The sequence below is a fragment of the Amblyraja radiata genome, chromosome 33, assembly GCF_010909765.2.
Source record: "Amblyraja radiata isolate CabotCenter1 chromosome 33, sAmbRad1.1.pri, whole genome shotgun sequence".
In the NCBI taxonomy this organism is placed as follows: domain Eukaryota; kingdom Metazoa; phylum Chordata; class Chondrichthyes; order Rajiformes; family Rajidae; genus Amblyraja; species Amblyraja radiata.
The window spans coordinates 11,840,614-11,855,005 of record NC_045988.1 but is presented as its reverse complement, the minus strand read 5'-3'; the positions used below and the strand labels follow the sequence as shown (position 1 = coordinate 11,855,005).

Below are 14,392 nucleotides of genomic sequence, written 5' to 3'. Positions count from 1 at the left end.
ATGTGGGAGGAAATGGGAGCACCCAGAGGGAGCCCACATGGTCACAGGGAGAACGTACAAACTCTGCACAGACAGCACCTGTTGTCAGGATCGAACCTACGTCTCTGATAAGGCAGCAACACTACTGCCACCCCGAATGGAACCCCAAACCCAACTCAAAGGCAATGCTGATGTCAAGTTAATACCACATTATCAAGCCACTCCAAGAGATATCTTCAGAACTATATTTTAACAAAAGGCAAAATATTGAAGTAACTCAGCGGGTCAGGCAGCATTTCTGCAGAACATGGATAGGTGACGTTTCTGGTCGGGACCCTTCTTCAGAAAAAAAACTATATTTTATTTTTTTTCTCAAAGCCCACTTTGTAGGCCGCTAATATTTCAGACTCGACTTTAAAAGTGTTTCCAACAGTACAGCATTCAAACACTCACTCAGACACACCGGCGTCTTATTCTTTGAATGCAACAGGAAAGGGAATGTCTTCTGTAGTGGCTTTGTTCGGAGATGTGAAAGGCTAATCGATGAAATCAGAACATGCCACAAGACTGGGACAAAGGCAGCTTTACATCACTGGAGAAGATGGCAGGTGAAAAGAAAAATGGGTTAATAACAAAGGAGCTGCAGATGGGTCAGTTCCCACCCAGATACATTTTCAATAGTCGTGAAGATTAAAACGGAGACAAACCAAATGTTCTAATTTCTAACCCTCAAAACAAAGACATGCTTTTCTAAAACATCTTTTTTAATCTCTAGACATCCAAAATTTCTCAAACAAATTAGCTGTTTTTTTTCCTTGGGAACAGTAGCCAAGTTGAATAGGGGATACATTAGAAAATAATTTACATATAGAAAAATATTTTTAGTGATATTTAGTGTTGAGAGACAACAGCCCTGCTTTAAATACCATTCCGTCTCTCTGAAATAGACAGCCCCATTGTAGATCTCAGCTGAAGGCATACCTCCAGAGTGCCACACTCACTCAGTGTCAATGTTTCATGGCTAACTCATAGGAATGCACGTTACTGACCACACCATCGCATGTGCTGGAAAACAAGCAGGATTACATTTTGTCAAAGGCGAACAAAACAAAAATCGATATCCTGCAGATTCTGGAAGGCCAAACCAGAAATCACTGGAAAAACGACACAGGTCATGTAAAGCTTATGGAAGACTGGAGACACACAGGGTTAGTTTCATATCCATCTTTCATTTGTTCCAGAAACAGTTGGAATCTTTGTTTAATTATCCCATCTGAGCAGTCATTCATCTGAAGTGTTAATCGGTTCTCTCGCACCAAGTGCTGAACATTTCATGGTTTTTTCTTCTGGAATAGGAGTTCAATCATTAGAGTGAATGGGGTTCAGAACACCAGCCCGTGGGCCTCTCCGCTACATATGGTCCCAAAAGCATCTGGGGGGGATGAGGGGGGGGACCTTGCGTAGATTACTGGCATCTGAACGCCATGACCATGACGGACCGCTACCCCATGGTGCCCCATATTCAGGACTTTTATCTGCAGCAGGTCCTACTCCTTTGCTGTTGGTTTCTTGGATTGAGATCCAGAGGCAAGGGAGTAGCGTTGCACAACATGTATATGGTGGTGCAACTCTAGAATAGGTGGCTCCATGCAATGGACACCTTGCCCTTCTAGGCGAGCTGCAGTTTGGTGGGGCATCAAGAAACATTGGCAAGTTGCTGCAGTGCTTCCTGCTTATAGTATACCATTGAATGGGGTCTAGAATGGATACAATAAGTCCCTGCCTTCCATCATGCCGCTCCTCACAAGGAGAGCCACAAATGTTGCTGCACTTTCAGCATTCCAATGCAGTAAACCCTCATTATTACATGTCTCTATAACAGATATTGGATATAGCAGGCAGATTTACCAAACTTCACTGCCAGGCCAGCCCCTGGCTGCATCTGCCATCACTGCCTGTATTGAGACTTTGGAGCTTTGGAGCTTAGGGCAGGCAAGGCTTTGCTTTAATGTTTCAGCTGAAAAAATGCACCTCTGTCAATATGGTTCTTGCTCTGCTTAAACTTTATTTTTGGCCCTCTGCACATGAAATGACACGCAGTACCATTTTTATAGCAGACAATCTGCAATAATGGACACCATTCTCCCTGCTATGGTCTATTATAACAAGGATTTGCTGTACAGGGATATAACAAAGGCAATTTCCAAATTTCCCCATAAAAGACTACACAGTTGTACTATGTGAAGTCACTGCAGAAATGAAGCTTTTGGGTCATTCCAGACTAAGAGCAAATTATCTCTACTGCATGGTGCAAGGACAACTGAACCATTGCCATTCACAGCACGCACAAACTTTAGTTTCAAGAACCTTCATTTGGTATCAGCCAAGAACACAGGACAAGTTGGCAATCAAATTTAAAAAGTGGCTTTTTATTTAATATACATTTTCAAACATTTCCATTGGAGACTTAAAAAACGTCAAATGCCAAGTTAAACACTGACCTATTATAATATAATCATCTGTAATAAGAATTGAAATCTTGACATATAATAAAATTTGTCCTCGAGGAAGTTTAAGAGATTGTGTAAATAAGTGTAGATAAGCTCAATGCTAGAACACCAAATTCATCCCCTATAGTACATCAGAACGCGCAGACTTGTCAGTAAATCTTCTGGATTGCCAGAAAATCGACTTCACAATACGATAAAGTAAAAGAAGGAAAATAGAACAAGATAAAGGAGAGGCCAATTCAGATCAGTGCTTGGTATTTACCCAGTGATACCGATCATTGTGAGGATATGCGAACATATGATTGGAAACTCTGTACATTTTGTAGATTTTTTGGAGAGGGTAGCAACCTTTAGTGTCTTCTGTGATAGTTTGCTTGTGTGTAAACCTGGGCCAGACAGCTGCATGGTACATGTAGTAATCATACTGCAAGAAAACAAAATGACAATTACTTTAAGCAACTTAATTACAACTACAGCATGTGGTCCAAACAGTTCAGTCTAGAGATTCAGCATGGAAGCAGGCCCTTCAGCCCACTCAGTTCACGTTCACCATCAATCACCTGTTCACATAATACACAAAAATGCTGGAGAAACTCAGCGGGTGCAGCAGCATCTATGGAGCGAAGGAAATAGGCAACGTTTAATAGCTTAACAGCTAATCTGTAGAAAAGAGAGTTAAATCTGCAGTACCATCCACTTCTAGTCTATCCCCTGCATACCAAAGTAGAGACCAGAGTAAAGCATTTTGGCCAATGGTTTAATATTATTTCACCTGGTACAGGTTAGCACCATGATGAATGGATCTCAGCCTTGGGACATTATTTCAGCATTGAAAATTACAAGCAAGCATCATCCTGTCCCCTTTGTAAGCACCTGTTTCCAGCTGTTACTGGATAGATTCAATCCTTAAGCAAGTAGGTTCATATTGAACAAATTACCTATTTTCAGAAAGGACAAACACTTGGCACCTTTTGCCCCAAGCAACAGAGTTATATACCGTGTAGCAGAGTGTTATTTCTTAATGGGAAGGTAATCAAGGGTATCATTTTACAAGACACTCGAGTATCAGTAATATATACTAATTCAACTGGCAATATGCTAGCCAGTTTTTGTTAATAATCTTAGAACAGAATTTTAACTTACAAATATAGGTAGCAAGATGATTAATAATGTTGATCCGGCCTCATTAAGGAAATATTAAAACAAATATTTTGCTCACTATTTATTTCAGTTGACAAATATAAATGTACTCAGTTTTCAGGGCAACATTTTATTAAGACATCACAGCTTCTTCAGTCTGAAGAAGGGTCTCGACCCGAAACATCCCCTATTCATTCACTCCATAAATGCTGCCTCACCCGCTGAGTTTCTCCAGCATTTGTCTACCTTCGATTTTTCTAGCATCTGCAGTTCTTTCTTAAACAGCTTCTAAATAGTTTGTTGAAGATTGGTACAAGGTGGAGCACCAAGGCAATTAAAAAAAAATCAAAGTTGGCTTTCAAGAAGCACAAAGCTTATTGGTATGGGTGTTTGACCAACTTAGTCACAAAATCCTTTTAGCTCTTAAAATACTAAAATATCTAAAGTGAGAGCCACTGGAAATAACTTGGCAGTGATCTACTATACCTGGTAGATGCTCTTTGGGTTAATCACAGTGGGGATGGTTTGAGGTTCTTCTCCAGGGATTTCTCCTCCACCAAAGCTGTGGCCCATGTAAATACTGTTTGGGTTGCTCACGATTGGTATGGTCTTTGTTTCTGAAGCTGCAGTGAAGTTCTCCTCTTCCCTATGGGCTTTGCTTCTAGCATAAATTGCACTCAGTTCCTTGTTATGGCTTTCCTCATCTGAAGATGTACCAGAGAAGTAATCCGAACTTGCTCGTTCTGCTGCATTGCTGATGTGCTTGAAGACTTCCCGATTAGATTTCTGTTCCTCCAACCTCGTTATAATGAATGGCTGGTTGTTTTCGCCACACCTGAAATAAGAGTACATCAGTCAAACAATTGACTACCAATCTTATTGATACCCCAAGTCCCCATCAGTTTGTGGGGGAACACAGTCTCTGATGATTTCAAGTGATTCAGGAACAACTTCTTCCCAACAACCATCATTAGACTATTATCTAAATGGTGGCCAATTAGGAAGAGGGGAGATGCAACGAGACCTGGGTGTCATGGTACACCAGTCATTGAAAGTAGGCATGCAGGTGCAGCAGGCAGTGAAGAAAGCGAATGGTATGTTAGCATTCATAGCAAAAGGATTTGAGTATAGGAGCAGGGAGGTTCTACTGCAGTTGTACAGGGTCTTGGTGAGACCACATCTGGAGTATTGCATACAGTTTTGGTCTCCAAATCTGAGGAAAGACATTCTTGCCATAGAGGGAGTACAGAGAAGGTTCACCAGACTGATTCCTGGGATGTCAGAAGAAAGACTGGATAGACTCAGCTTGTACTCGCTAGAATTTAGGAGATTTGGGGGGGGGGGGGGGGGGGGGGGGGGAATCTTATAGAAACTTACAAAATTCTTAAGGGGTTGGACAGGCTAGATGCAGGAAGATTGTTCGCGATGTTGGGGAGGCCCAGAACAAGGGGTCACAGTTTAAGGATGAGGGGGAATTCCTTTAGCACCGAGATGAGGAAAACATTTTTCACACAGAGAGTGGTGAATCTCTGGAATTCTCTGCCACAGAAGGTAGTTGAGGCCAGTTCATTCGGCTATATTTAAGAGGGAGTTAGATGTGGCCCTTGTGGCTAAAGGGGTCAGGGGGTATGGCGAGAAGGCAGGTACAGGATACTGAGTTGGATGATCAGCCATGATCATATTGAATGGCGGTGCAGGCTCGAAGGGCCGAATGGCCTACTCCTGCACCTATTTTCTGTGTTTCTATGAAACTCAGCGGGTAAGGCAGCATCTATGGAGCGAAGTAACTAGCTCCGACGTACCCGCTACGTACATTCCACGTGCTTACCACAAGTTTGATTATTTTTTCAACTTGGGAGAGCTCTTGAATTACCTCGTACAGTGGGACAGCCCCTTAACAGTCCAGGCAGTCAATGATATGAACACACTAGAAGATTGAGGGGGGATCTTATAGAAACTTACAAAATTCTTAGGGGTTTGGACAGGCTAGATGCAGGAAGATTATTCCCGATGTTGGGGAAGTCCAGAACAAGGGGTCACAGTTTAAGGATAAGAGGGAATTCCTTTTAGGCACCGATGATGAGGAAATCAATTTTTTACACAGAGAGTGGTGAATCTGTGGAATTCTCTGCAACAGAAGGTAATTGAGGCCAGTTCATTGGCTATATTTAAGAGGGAGTTAGATGTGGCCCTTGTGGCTAAAGGGATCAGGGGGTATGGAGAGAAGGCAGGTACAGGATACTGAGTTGAATGATCAGCCATGATCATATTGAATGGCGGTGCAGGCTCGAAGGGCCAAATGGCCTACTCCTGCACCTATTTTCTATGTTTCTATTACACACACCAACAAAACTACAAACTCTTGGCTATTGTTCAGACTGGGAAATTCTGGGGACACTAATTGACCAGAATATTTAAAGGCAACCCTTACCTACACCACACTTCATATGGATCCACCCAGATAGTGAATTCCTTCGGCAGTTCCAAAGATGAATATTCAATATTGCTTTCTACACAAGCCTGAAAGAGGACAGGATCCCGTGGTTGATTCTTGTTTATTCTGATACACCTGGAGAAAAACATTTTGTCAGGGAACAAAACAAAATAATGTCAGCCAAATTGGGCCACGTGTGATGGCCAAACACTCTCCTCAAATGCTCTCTTCTATGAAAGGAAAATTGAAACAAGATGCTTCAAACCACCAAATTCCATATTATTGGTGCTAGATTTTCATATGAACACTATTTGAAATTATTCTTCTCTCATCTAAAAAATATTTTAATACATCACACTGCGGTGGGGCTAATCCCAGCAAGTATGCTGGGACCCCCCCCCATCCCATGTCATTTGAAAAACCAGTTGTAGCCATGCGAGAATTAATTTCTCCATCCTAATTTCACCACCAATATAGATTTAAAATTAAACGTTAGCATTTAGATGCAGTTGGCTTAGTCAGATTCAAACCTTCACCTCAGAATCATGAAGCTAGGATTATTAGTCCAGTAACTACCAAGTTTACTACAGTGAACATTCCAATTCACCCAGAAGAATCTAGTTTGAAATATTGTAGCCCCCAAGCAATATTTAAAATGAATATTGGCAGTTTTCCAGGCATATTATCTTTATCCAATGTAACCATAAAACCAATTGTCTGATGATATTTCTTCTCCCCACCCAAAGGAAAATAACCAATGTCATTGAACTAGGCTACTCGACAGCCCCACGACTGGCAGAAAGGAAGGGACATTTCAATGCTTTGAAAGGCACTAAACAATTAAGAGTCCATGCTCAAGTTCAGTTTCAATGTAGACCACAATCCCAACAAGGTTGTGGTTCAGACAAGTCAATAATGTCTTCTTAGCAAGATCAGCCATGATCACAATGAATGGCGGTGCTGGCTCGAAGGGCCGAATGGCCTCCTCCTGCGCCTATTTTCTATGTAACTCTCACAAAAGATAAATTTATTGGGTCATTTATTACAACCACATCCAAAATAATATCTCCAAATGTTTCCAGCTAAGACAGTACATTCCTACCTGTAGGCTTGTCCTCTAGAAGGGTTTCCACAGTACCAGTGGTTCTTGTATTTTTGAAATAGTATTTTTGTCAGTTTGCTCCCAAATTTCTCCATCTTCTGCTTGCTGAATTTCTCATTTTTCTTCACCAGACGGGTGATGAAAACTACTGTGGCAGCAATCTCTTCTTTCATGGTTTCAATAAATCGTACCTGGAACGTTAGTTAGATTTTTAACAAAGTCTTCCCTGTGCGACAGGTAACAACAATTAATGTCAGAGACAGTTAAAATAAACTTCAACCCAAAATACTATTTTTTCTATTGTCACACATTTAAAGAGGGAACACCATCAGGCCAAGTCTGAGCTGCCATTTCCAATTCAATTAATCTTGCAAGGAAATTAATAAAGATATAATTTAGCACATACATGACATGGTTTTACTTACGCAAGTCAGAAGACATTGGAATAACTTAACTCTCAATTGAAATGTTGATTGGCATGAATAGGTTTCATTTGCACCTTTTCAAAACTCAAGACAATGATTCAAGAAGAATTCATTGCATTTACAGCAAGAGGCATTCACCCCTGTGAGGTGGGCAACTTATGGAAGGGGATTCTGAGGGATAAGATATACTTGCATTTGCAAAGGCTAGGTTTGATTAGGGATAGTCAGTATGGTTTTGAACGGAAGATCATATCTCAAAGTTGATCAAGTTTTATGAAGCAGTAACCAAGGAGGTCATCGAGAGCAGAGCAGTGGCCATGGTCTGTATGGCCTTCAAGGTTCTACGTGGCAAACTGCTATGGAAGGTTAGATCGTATGGAATCCAGCTAGAACGAATTAATTACACGCATAATCAAATTGATGGTAGGAAGCCAAGGGTGACGATGGATGGTTGCACAGACTGGAGGTCCGTGAACAGTGATGTGGCTCATGTCTCACTGTTTGTGCCCATATCAATGATTTGGATGAGAATGTACAAGGCATTATTGCAAGTTTGGCGAGGATACTACATAGACAGTGAAGGTGGTTATCAAGAGATACAAGTGACGCTAAATTCAGAAGGTATTGCATTTTGGGAAGTCTTTACTTCCCAAATGCTTTACAACAGTGCAGTCGTTTTCTGAGGGGACTTGGAAAGCAGAGTAATCTATGACTACAAGTATACACTTCCCCAAAAGTGTCACAGGTGAACAAGGTGGATTTCATCAGTAAGAGCATCGAGTATGGAGATTGGAATGTTATGTCCTGCTGTAGAAGACGTTGGCAAGGCCACACTTGGGAGTGTTGTGTTCATCTCTGGTCACTCTGCTACAGGAAAGATGCTATAAGCTGGAGAGAGTGCAGAAAAGATACATATGTTGACAGTACTGGAAGGGCAGAGTTATAGGGAGTGGCTAGGCAGGGACTTTATTTCCTGGATTTTAAAGAACCCAAGGGGTGTTCTTATGCAAGTGTATAAAATCATGAGGGGCACAAGGTGACGACTGTCTTCTTCCCCCTAGAAAAAGAGGGCATACGTTTATAATGAGGGGGAAAGATTTAATAGGATGCAGAGGAGCAAGCATATGGAACAAGTTAGCAGATGAAGCAATTGAGGCAAGTACAGATTATCATTTAAAATACAGTTGGACAGGTACATAGATAAATAACATATGTGTTTAAGAAGGAACTGCAGATGCTGGAAAATCGAAGGTGCACAAAAATGCTGGAGAAACTCAGCGGGTGCAGCAGCATCTATGGAGCGAAGGAAGTAGGCAATGTTTCGGAACGAAACGTTGCCTACTTCCTTCGCTCCATAGATGCTGCTGCACCCGCTGAGTTTCTCCAGCATTTTTGTGCACCTTGGATAAATAACATAGTTTGGGTAACAAGGCAAACGGGTGACATTGCAGGTTGAGACCCTTCCGACTTCTCCAGTCTGAAGAGGGTCTCGACCCCAAACGTCACCCATTACTCCTCTCTAGAGGTGCTGCCTGTCCCGCTGAGTTACTCCGGCTTTTTGTGTCTATCTTAGATCATTACTTAGGCAGGAGATTTATTATCACTGATGCAGCCAGTGAGCTCTTATCACCACCTAATGGCCAGCAGGGCTCAGTGCATACAAAGTCTTCCAGTGGTTTCAAAGACAAACTCAGTTGCAGTCACTAAGTATCATACTCAGTCTCTCACAAGAACATGAAAGCAAATTCTCTCAACATGTTCACCTTAAAAGTAAATTTATAATTTAAAAAAAAAAAAAAAAAAAAAAAAAAAGATTTCAGGGCAGCAAAATGTTACAGCTACCGTCTCAGTGCCACAGGCCAGAGTTCATTCCTGATCTCAGGTGTTGTTGCATGATGTACATGTCCTGCTTATGACCACGTCAGGTTCCTCCACGTGCTCTAGTTTCCTCCCACAGCCCAAAGACATGCCGGTTGTGGATTAATTGGACACCACAAATCACCCCTCGGTTGCAAATGAGTGGGAGAGTCTTGGATAGTGTAATGCATGTAAATGGATGGTTAGCACAGATTCACACAGCTGAATAATTGCTGCTGTGCTGTATCACTATGAATTTGTTAGAACATGTCATTTAAAAGATTAAAAAATATATTGAAAATACTTATCAAGCAGGATTTTTGGGGAGTGAAATTGTTAATTGCCTACCACCAAAACCAATATCAACTCCATTCTGACTGCCTATCCAGTCTTTCCGTCACTAAATCATTACAGCCACACATTCTCTCCACAATTCGAAAGCCAACTAGAACACTCCTGGCCTCAGTCTAGCTGAGGTTAACCAAGACATCTGGTCATAACCTATTTATCACCCCCATCATTCATTAAACCACAAGATAGAGAAAAGCAGAATAACAAACTCAAACCAGTTCATTAGTAATAATTACTTTAAAAACAAACTGGTTTCTATTCACATATCAATGGAACAGAAACTAACAACCCTGAGCTCTAAAACTACTAGTCCTCTAACCCATTTAAAAGCTATCTTCTTGCTTTGTTGGGGATGCTTCAAGCCCAGTCACCTACCAGCAGTGCTCTCAAAGTTCTAATGCCAAACTCGTGGGGGAGGTGGGGCCTTTATGGGCAAATGAAGCATCATGGGAGACCCACAATTAACTCTAAGATCAAAGAAAATCCCATTCATCCGTTTCTACAACATGTCCTTTGGAGTATTTTAGACATTGCAGGATACTAATAGTTTTTAATTCAGGTTTAGGTTTATTGCTGTTGTTGTCACTTGTACCGAGGTGCAGTGAAAAGCTCTGCTTTGCATGCTAGCCAAACATTCTAATTCCTCTGAGAAGTTTCACCATTGTATTCTCTGAATTGGCCAGGTCATTGTCTTGGTCTAATATCTCATCCTTCAGCTGATATCACTGGGGAGAAAATGTCACAATTATGTTGCCATTTTGGGGGATCTACTGCAGTGGCACCTGCTGGTGCCTTGGGGTAGTCGAACCCTTCGATTGGCTACCTCGGACACGTGACCGTGGGGAGGGGTTTTCGCGCGCTTTTCTGGGCAATCCCGTTCACCACCGTTGTGTAGCGACACTGTTATTTAGTTGTCTTAAGACCATCGGTGTTTTAATTTAACTTTCGTAATAAAGTTCTTTGGAAATCAACCGACCGGCTTGACTCCACTAAACTGGTGACCCCGACGCGCCCAATTGATATTGGACGCCGACATGCAAGACGCCGCAGGGGACATGCAAGACTCCGTTCCCGATGCTCATCAGAGCGCCGTTAGCCTCAAGCTGCTGGTGTTCTGGCCCGAACAGCCTCAAGTGTGGTTCGTGCACGTGGATGCACAGTCCCACCTGCGCCATATAGTGGTGGATGGGACTAAGTATTTCCACGTCGTTGGGGCACTTACGAGGGAGACAGCTTCCCGATTGCTGCCTTTCCTGCAGAACCCGCCCGCGACCGCCAAGTACGACGGCCACAAGGCCCTCCTCCTGCACTCTTTCAGACTCAGCCGCCGGGATCGCGCCGCCCGCCTCCTGCAAATGGACGGTTTGGGCGATCGCAAGCCGTCCGTGCTCATGGCCGAGATGCTTGCTCTCATGGACGGCTACCGTCCGTGCCTGCTTTTCGAGCAAGCCTTTTTAGAACAGATGCCGGGTGACGTCCGCCTCATGCTCGCGGGCGCTGATTTCGTCGACCCTCTGCAGCTCGCCAAAGGGGCAGACAAACTTTGGCTGATGAAGCACCAAGATGGCGGCGCCATTAACTGTGTTCTAGTTTTAACACGTGCTCTAGTTTCCTCCCACAGCCCAAAGACATGCCGGTTGTGGATTAATTGGACACCACAAATCACCCCTCGTTTGCAAATGAGTGGGAGAGTCTTGGATAGTGTAATGCATGTAAATGGATGGTTAGCACAGATTCACCCAGCTGAATAATTGCTGCAGTGCTGTATCACTATGAATTTGTTAGAACATGTCATTTAAAAGATTTTTAAAAATATTGAAAATACTTATCAAGCAGGATTTTTGGGGAGTGAAATTGTTAATTGCCTACCACCAAAACCAATAACAACTCCATTCTGACTGCCTATCCAGTCTTTCCGTCACTAAATCATTACAGCCACGCATTCTCTCCACAATTCGAAAGCCAACTAGAACACTCCTGGCCTCAGTCTAGCTGAGGTTAACCAAGACATCTGGTCATAACCTATTTATCACCCCCATCATTCATTAAACCACAAGATAGAGAAAAGCAGAATAACAAACTCAAACCAGTTCATTAGTAATAATAACTTTAAAAACAAACTGGTTTCTATTCACATATCAATGGAACAGAAACTAACAACCCTGAGCTCTAAAACTACTAGTCCTCTAACACATTTAAAAGCTATCTTCTTGCTTTGTTGGGGATGCTTCAAGCCCAGTCACCTACCAGCAGTGCTCTCAAAGTTCTAATGCCAAACTCGTGGGGGAGGTGGGGCCTTTATGGGCAAATGAAGCATCATGGGAGACCCACAATTAACTCTAAGATCAAAGAAAATCCCATTCATCCGTTTCTACAACATGTCCTTTGGAGTATTTTAGACATTGCAGGATACTAATAGTTTTTAATTCAGGTTTAGGTTTATTGCTGTTGTTGTCACTTGTACCGAGGTGCAGTGAAAAGCTCTGCTTTGCATGCTAGCCAAACATTCTAATCCCTCTGAGAAGTTTCACCATTGTATTCTCTGAATTGGCCAGGTCATTGTCTTGGTCTAATATCTCATCCTTCAGCTGATATCACTGGGGAGAAAATGTCACAATTATGTTGCCATTTTTGGGGATCTACTGCAGCGGCACCTGCTGGTGCCTTGGGGTAGTCGAACCCTTCGATTGGCTACCTCGGACACGTGACCGTGGGGAGGGGTTTTCGCGCGCTTTTCTGGGCAATCCCGTTCACCACCGTTGTGTAGCGACACTGTTATTTAGTTGTCTTAAGACCATCGGTGTTTTAATTTAACTTTCGTAATAAAGTTCTTTGGAAATCAACCGACCGGCTTGACTCCACTAAACTGGTGACCCCGATGCGCCCAATTGATATTGGACGCCGACATGCAAGACGCCGCAGGGGACATGCAAGACTCCGTTCCCGATGCTCATCAGAGCGCCGTTAGCCTCAAGCTGCTGGTGTTCTGGCCCGAACAGCCTCAAGTGTGGTTCGTGCACGTGGATGCACAGTCCCACCTGCGCCATATAGTGGTGGATGGGACTAAGTATTTCCACGTCGTTGGGGCACTTACGAGGGAGACAGCTTCCCGATTGCTGCCTTTCCTGCAGAACCCGCCCGCGACCGCCAAGTACGACGGCCACAAGGCCCTCCTCCTGCACTCTTTCAGACTCAGCCGCCGGGATCGCGCCGCCCGCCTCCTGCAAATGGACGGTTTGGGCGATCGCAAGCCGTCCGTGCTCATGGCCGAGATGCTTGCTCTCATGGACGGCTACCGTCCGTGCCTGCTTTTCGAGCAAGCCTTTTTAGAACAGATGCCGGGTGACGTCCGCCTCATGCTCGCGGGCGCTGATTTCGTCGACCCTCTGCAGCTCGCCGAAGGGGCAGACAAACTTTGGCTGATGAAGCACCAAGATGGCGGCGCCATTAACTGTGTTCTAGTTTTAACACGTGCTCTAGTTTCCTCCCACAGCCCAAAGACATGCCGGTTGTGGATTAATTGGACACCACAAATCACCCCTCGGTTGCAAATGAGTGGGAGAGTCTTGGATAGTGTAATGCATGTAAATGGATGGTTAGCACAGATTCACCCAGCTGAATAATTGCTGCTGTGCTGTATCACTATGAATTTGTTAGAACATGTCATTTAAAAGATTAAAAAATATATTGAAAATACTTATCAAGCAGGATTTTTGGGGAGTGAAATTGTTAATTGCCTACCACCAAAACCAATAACAACTCCATTCTGACTGCCTATCCAGTCTTTCCGTCACTAAATCATTACAGCCACGCATTCTCTCCACAATTCGAAAGCCAACTAGAACACTCCTGGCCTCAGTCTAGCTGAGGTTAACCAAGACATCTGGTCATAACCTATTTATCACCCCCATCATTCATTAAACCACAAGATAGAGAAAAGCAGAATAACAAACTCAAACCAGTTCATTAGTAATAATAACTTTAAAAACAAACTGGTTTCTATTCACATATCAATGGAACAGAAACTAACAACCCTGAGCTCTAAAACTACTAGTCCTCTAACACATTTAAAAGCTATCTTCTTGCTTTGTTGGGGATGCTTCAAGCCCAGTCACCTACCAGCAGTGCTCTCAAAGTTCTAATGCCAAACTCGTGGGGGAGGTGGGGCCTTTATGGGCAAATGAAGCATCATGGGAGACCCACAATTAACTCTAAGATCAAAGAAAATCCCATTCATCCGTTTCTACAACATGTCCTTTGGAGTATTTTAGACATTGCAGGATACTAATAGTTTTTAATTCAGGTTTAGGTTTATTGCTGTTGTTGTCACTTGTACCGAGGTGCAGTGAAAAGCTCTGCTTTGCATGCTAGCCAAACATTCTAATTCCTCTGAGAAGTTTCACCATTGTATTCTCTGAATTGGCCAGGTCATTGTCTTGGTCTAACATCTCATCCTTCAGCTGATATCACTGGGGAGAAAATGTCACAATTATGTTGCCATTTTTGGGGATCTACTGCAGCGGCACCTGCTGGTGCCTTGGGGTAGTCGAACCCTTCGATTGGCTACCTCGGACACGTGACCGTGGGGAGGGGT

General features: G+C 43.2%; 1 protein-coding gene across 1 annotated transcript; it reads right to left on the bottom strand.

Annotated features, from left to right (window-relative positions):
- Positions 1-2,733: 2,733 nt before the first annotated feature.
- btg4 (BTG anti-proliferation factor 4) lies at positions 2,734-7,338 on the bottom strand. The gene is made up of 4 exons (XM_033049535.1): positions 7,166-7,338; positions 6,061-6,198; positions 4,116-4,464; positions 2,734-2,913 (listed from the first exon to the last, which is right to left on the bottom strand). The coding sequence occupies exons 1-4, from the start codon at positions 7,336-7,338 to the stop codon at positions 2,734-2,736; spliced, it is 840 nt and encodes a 279-aa protein (XP_032905426.1).
- Positions 7,339-14,392: the final 7,054 nt, after the last annotated feature.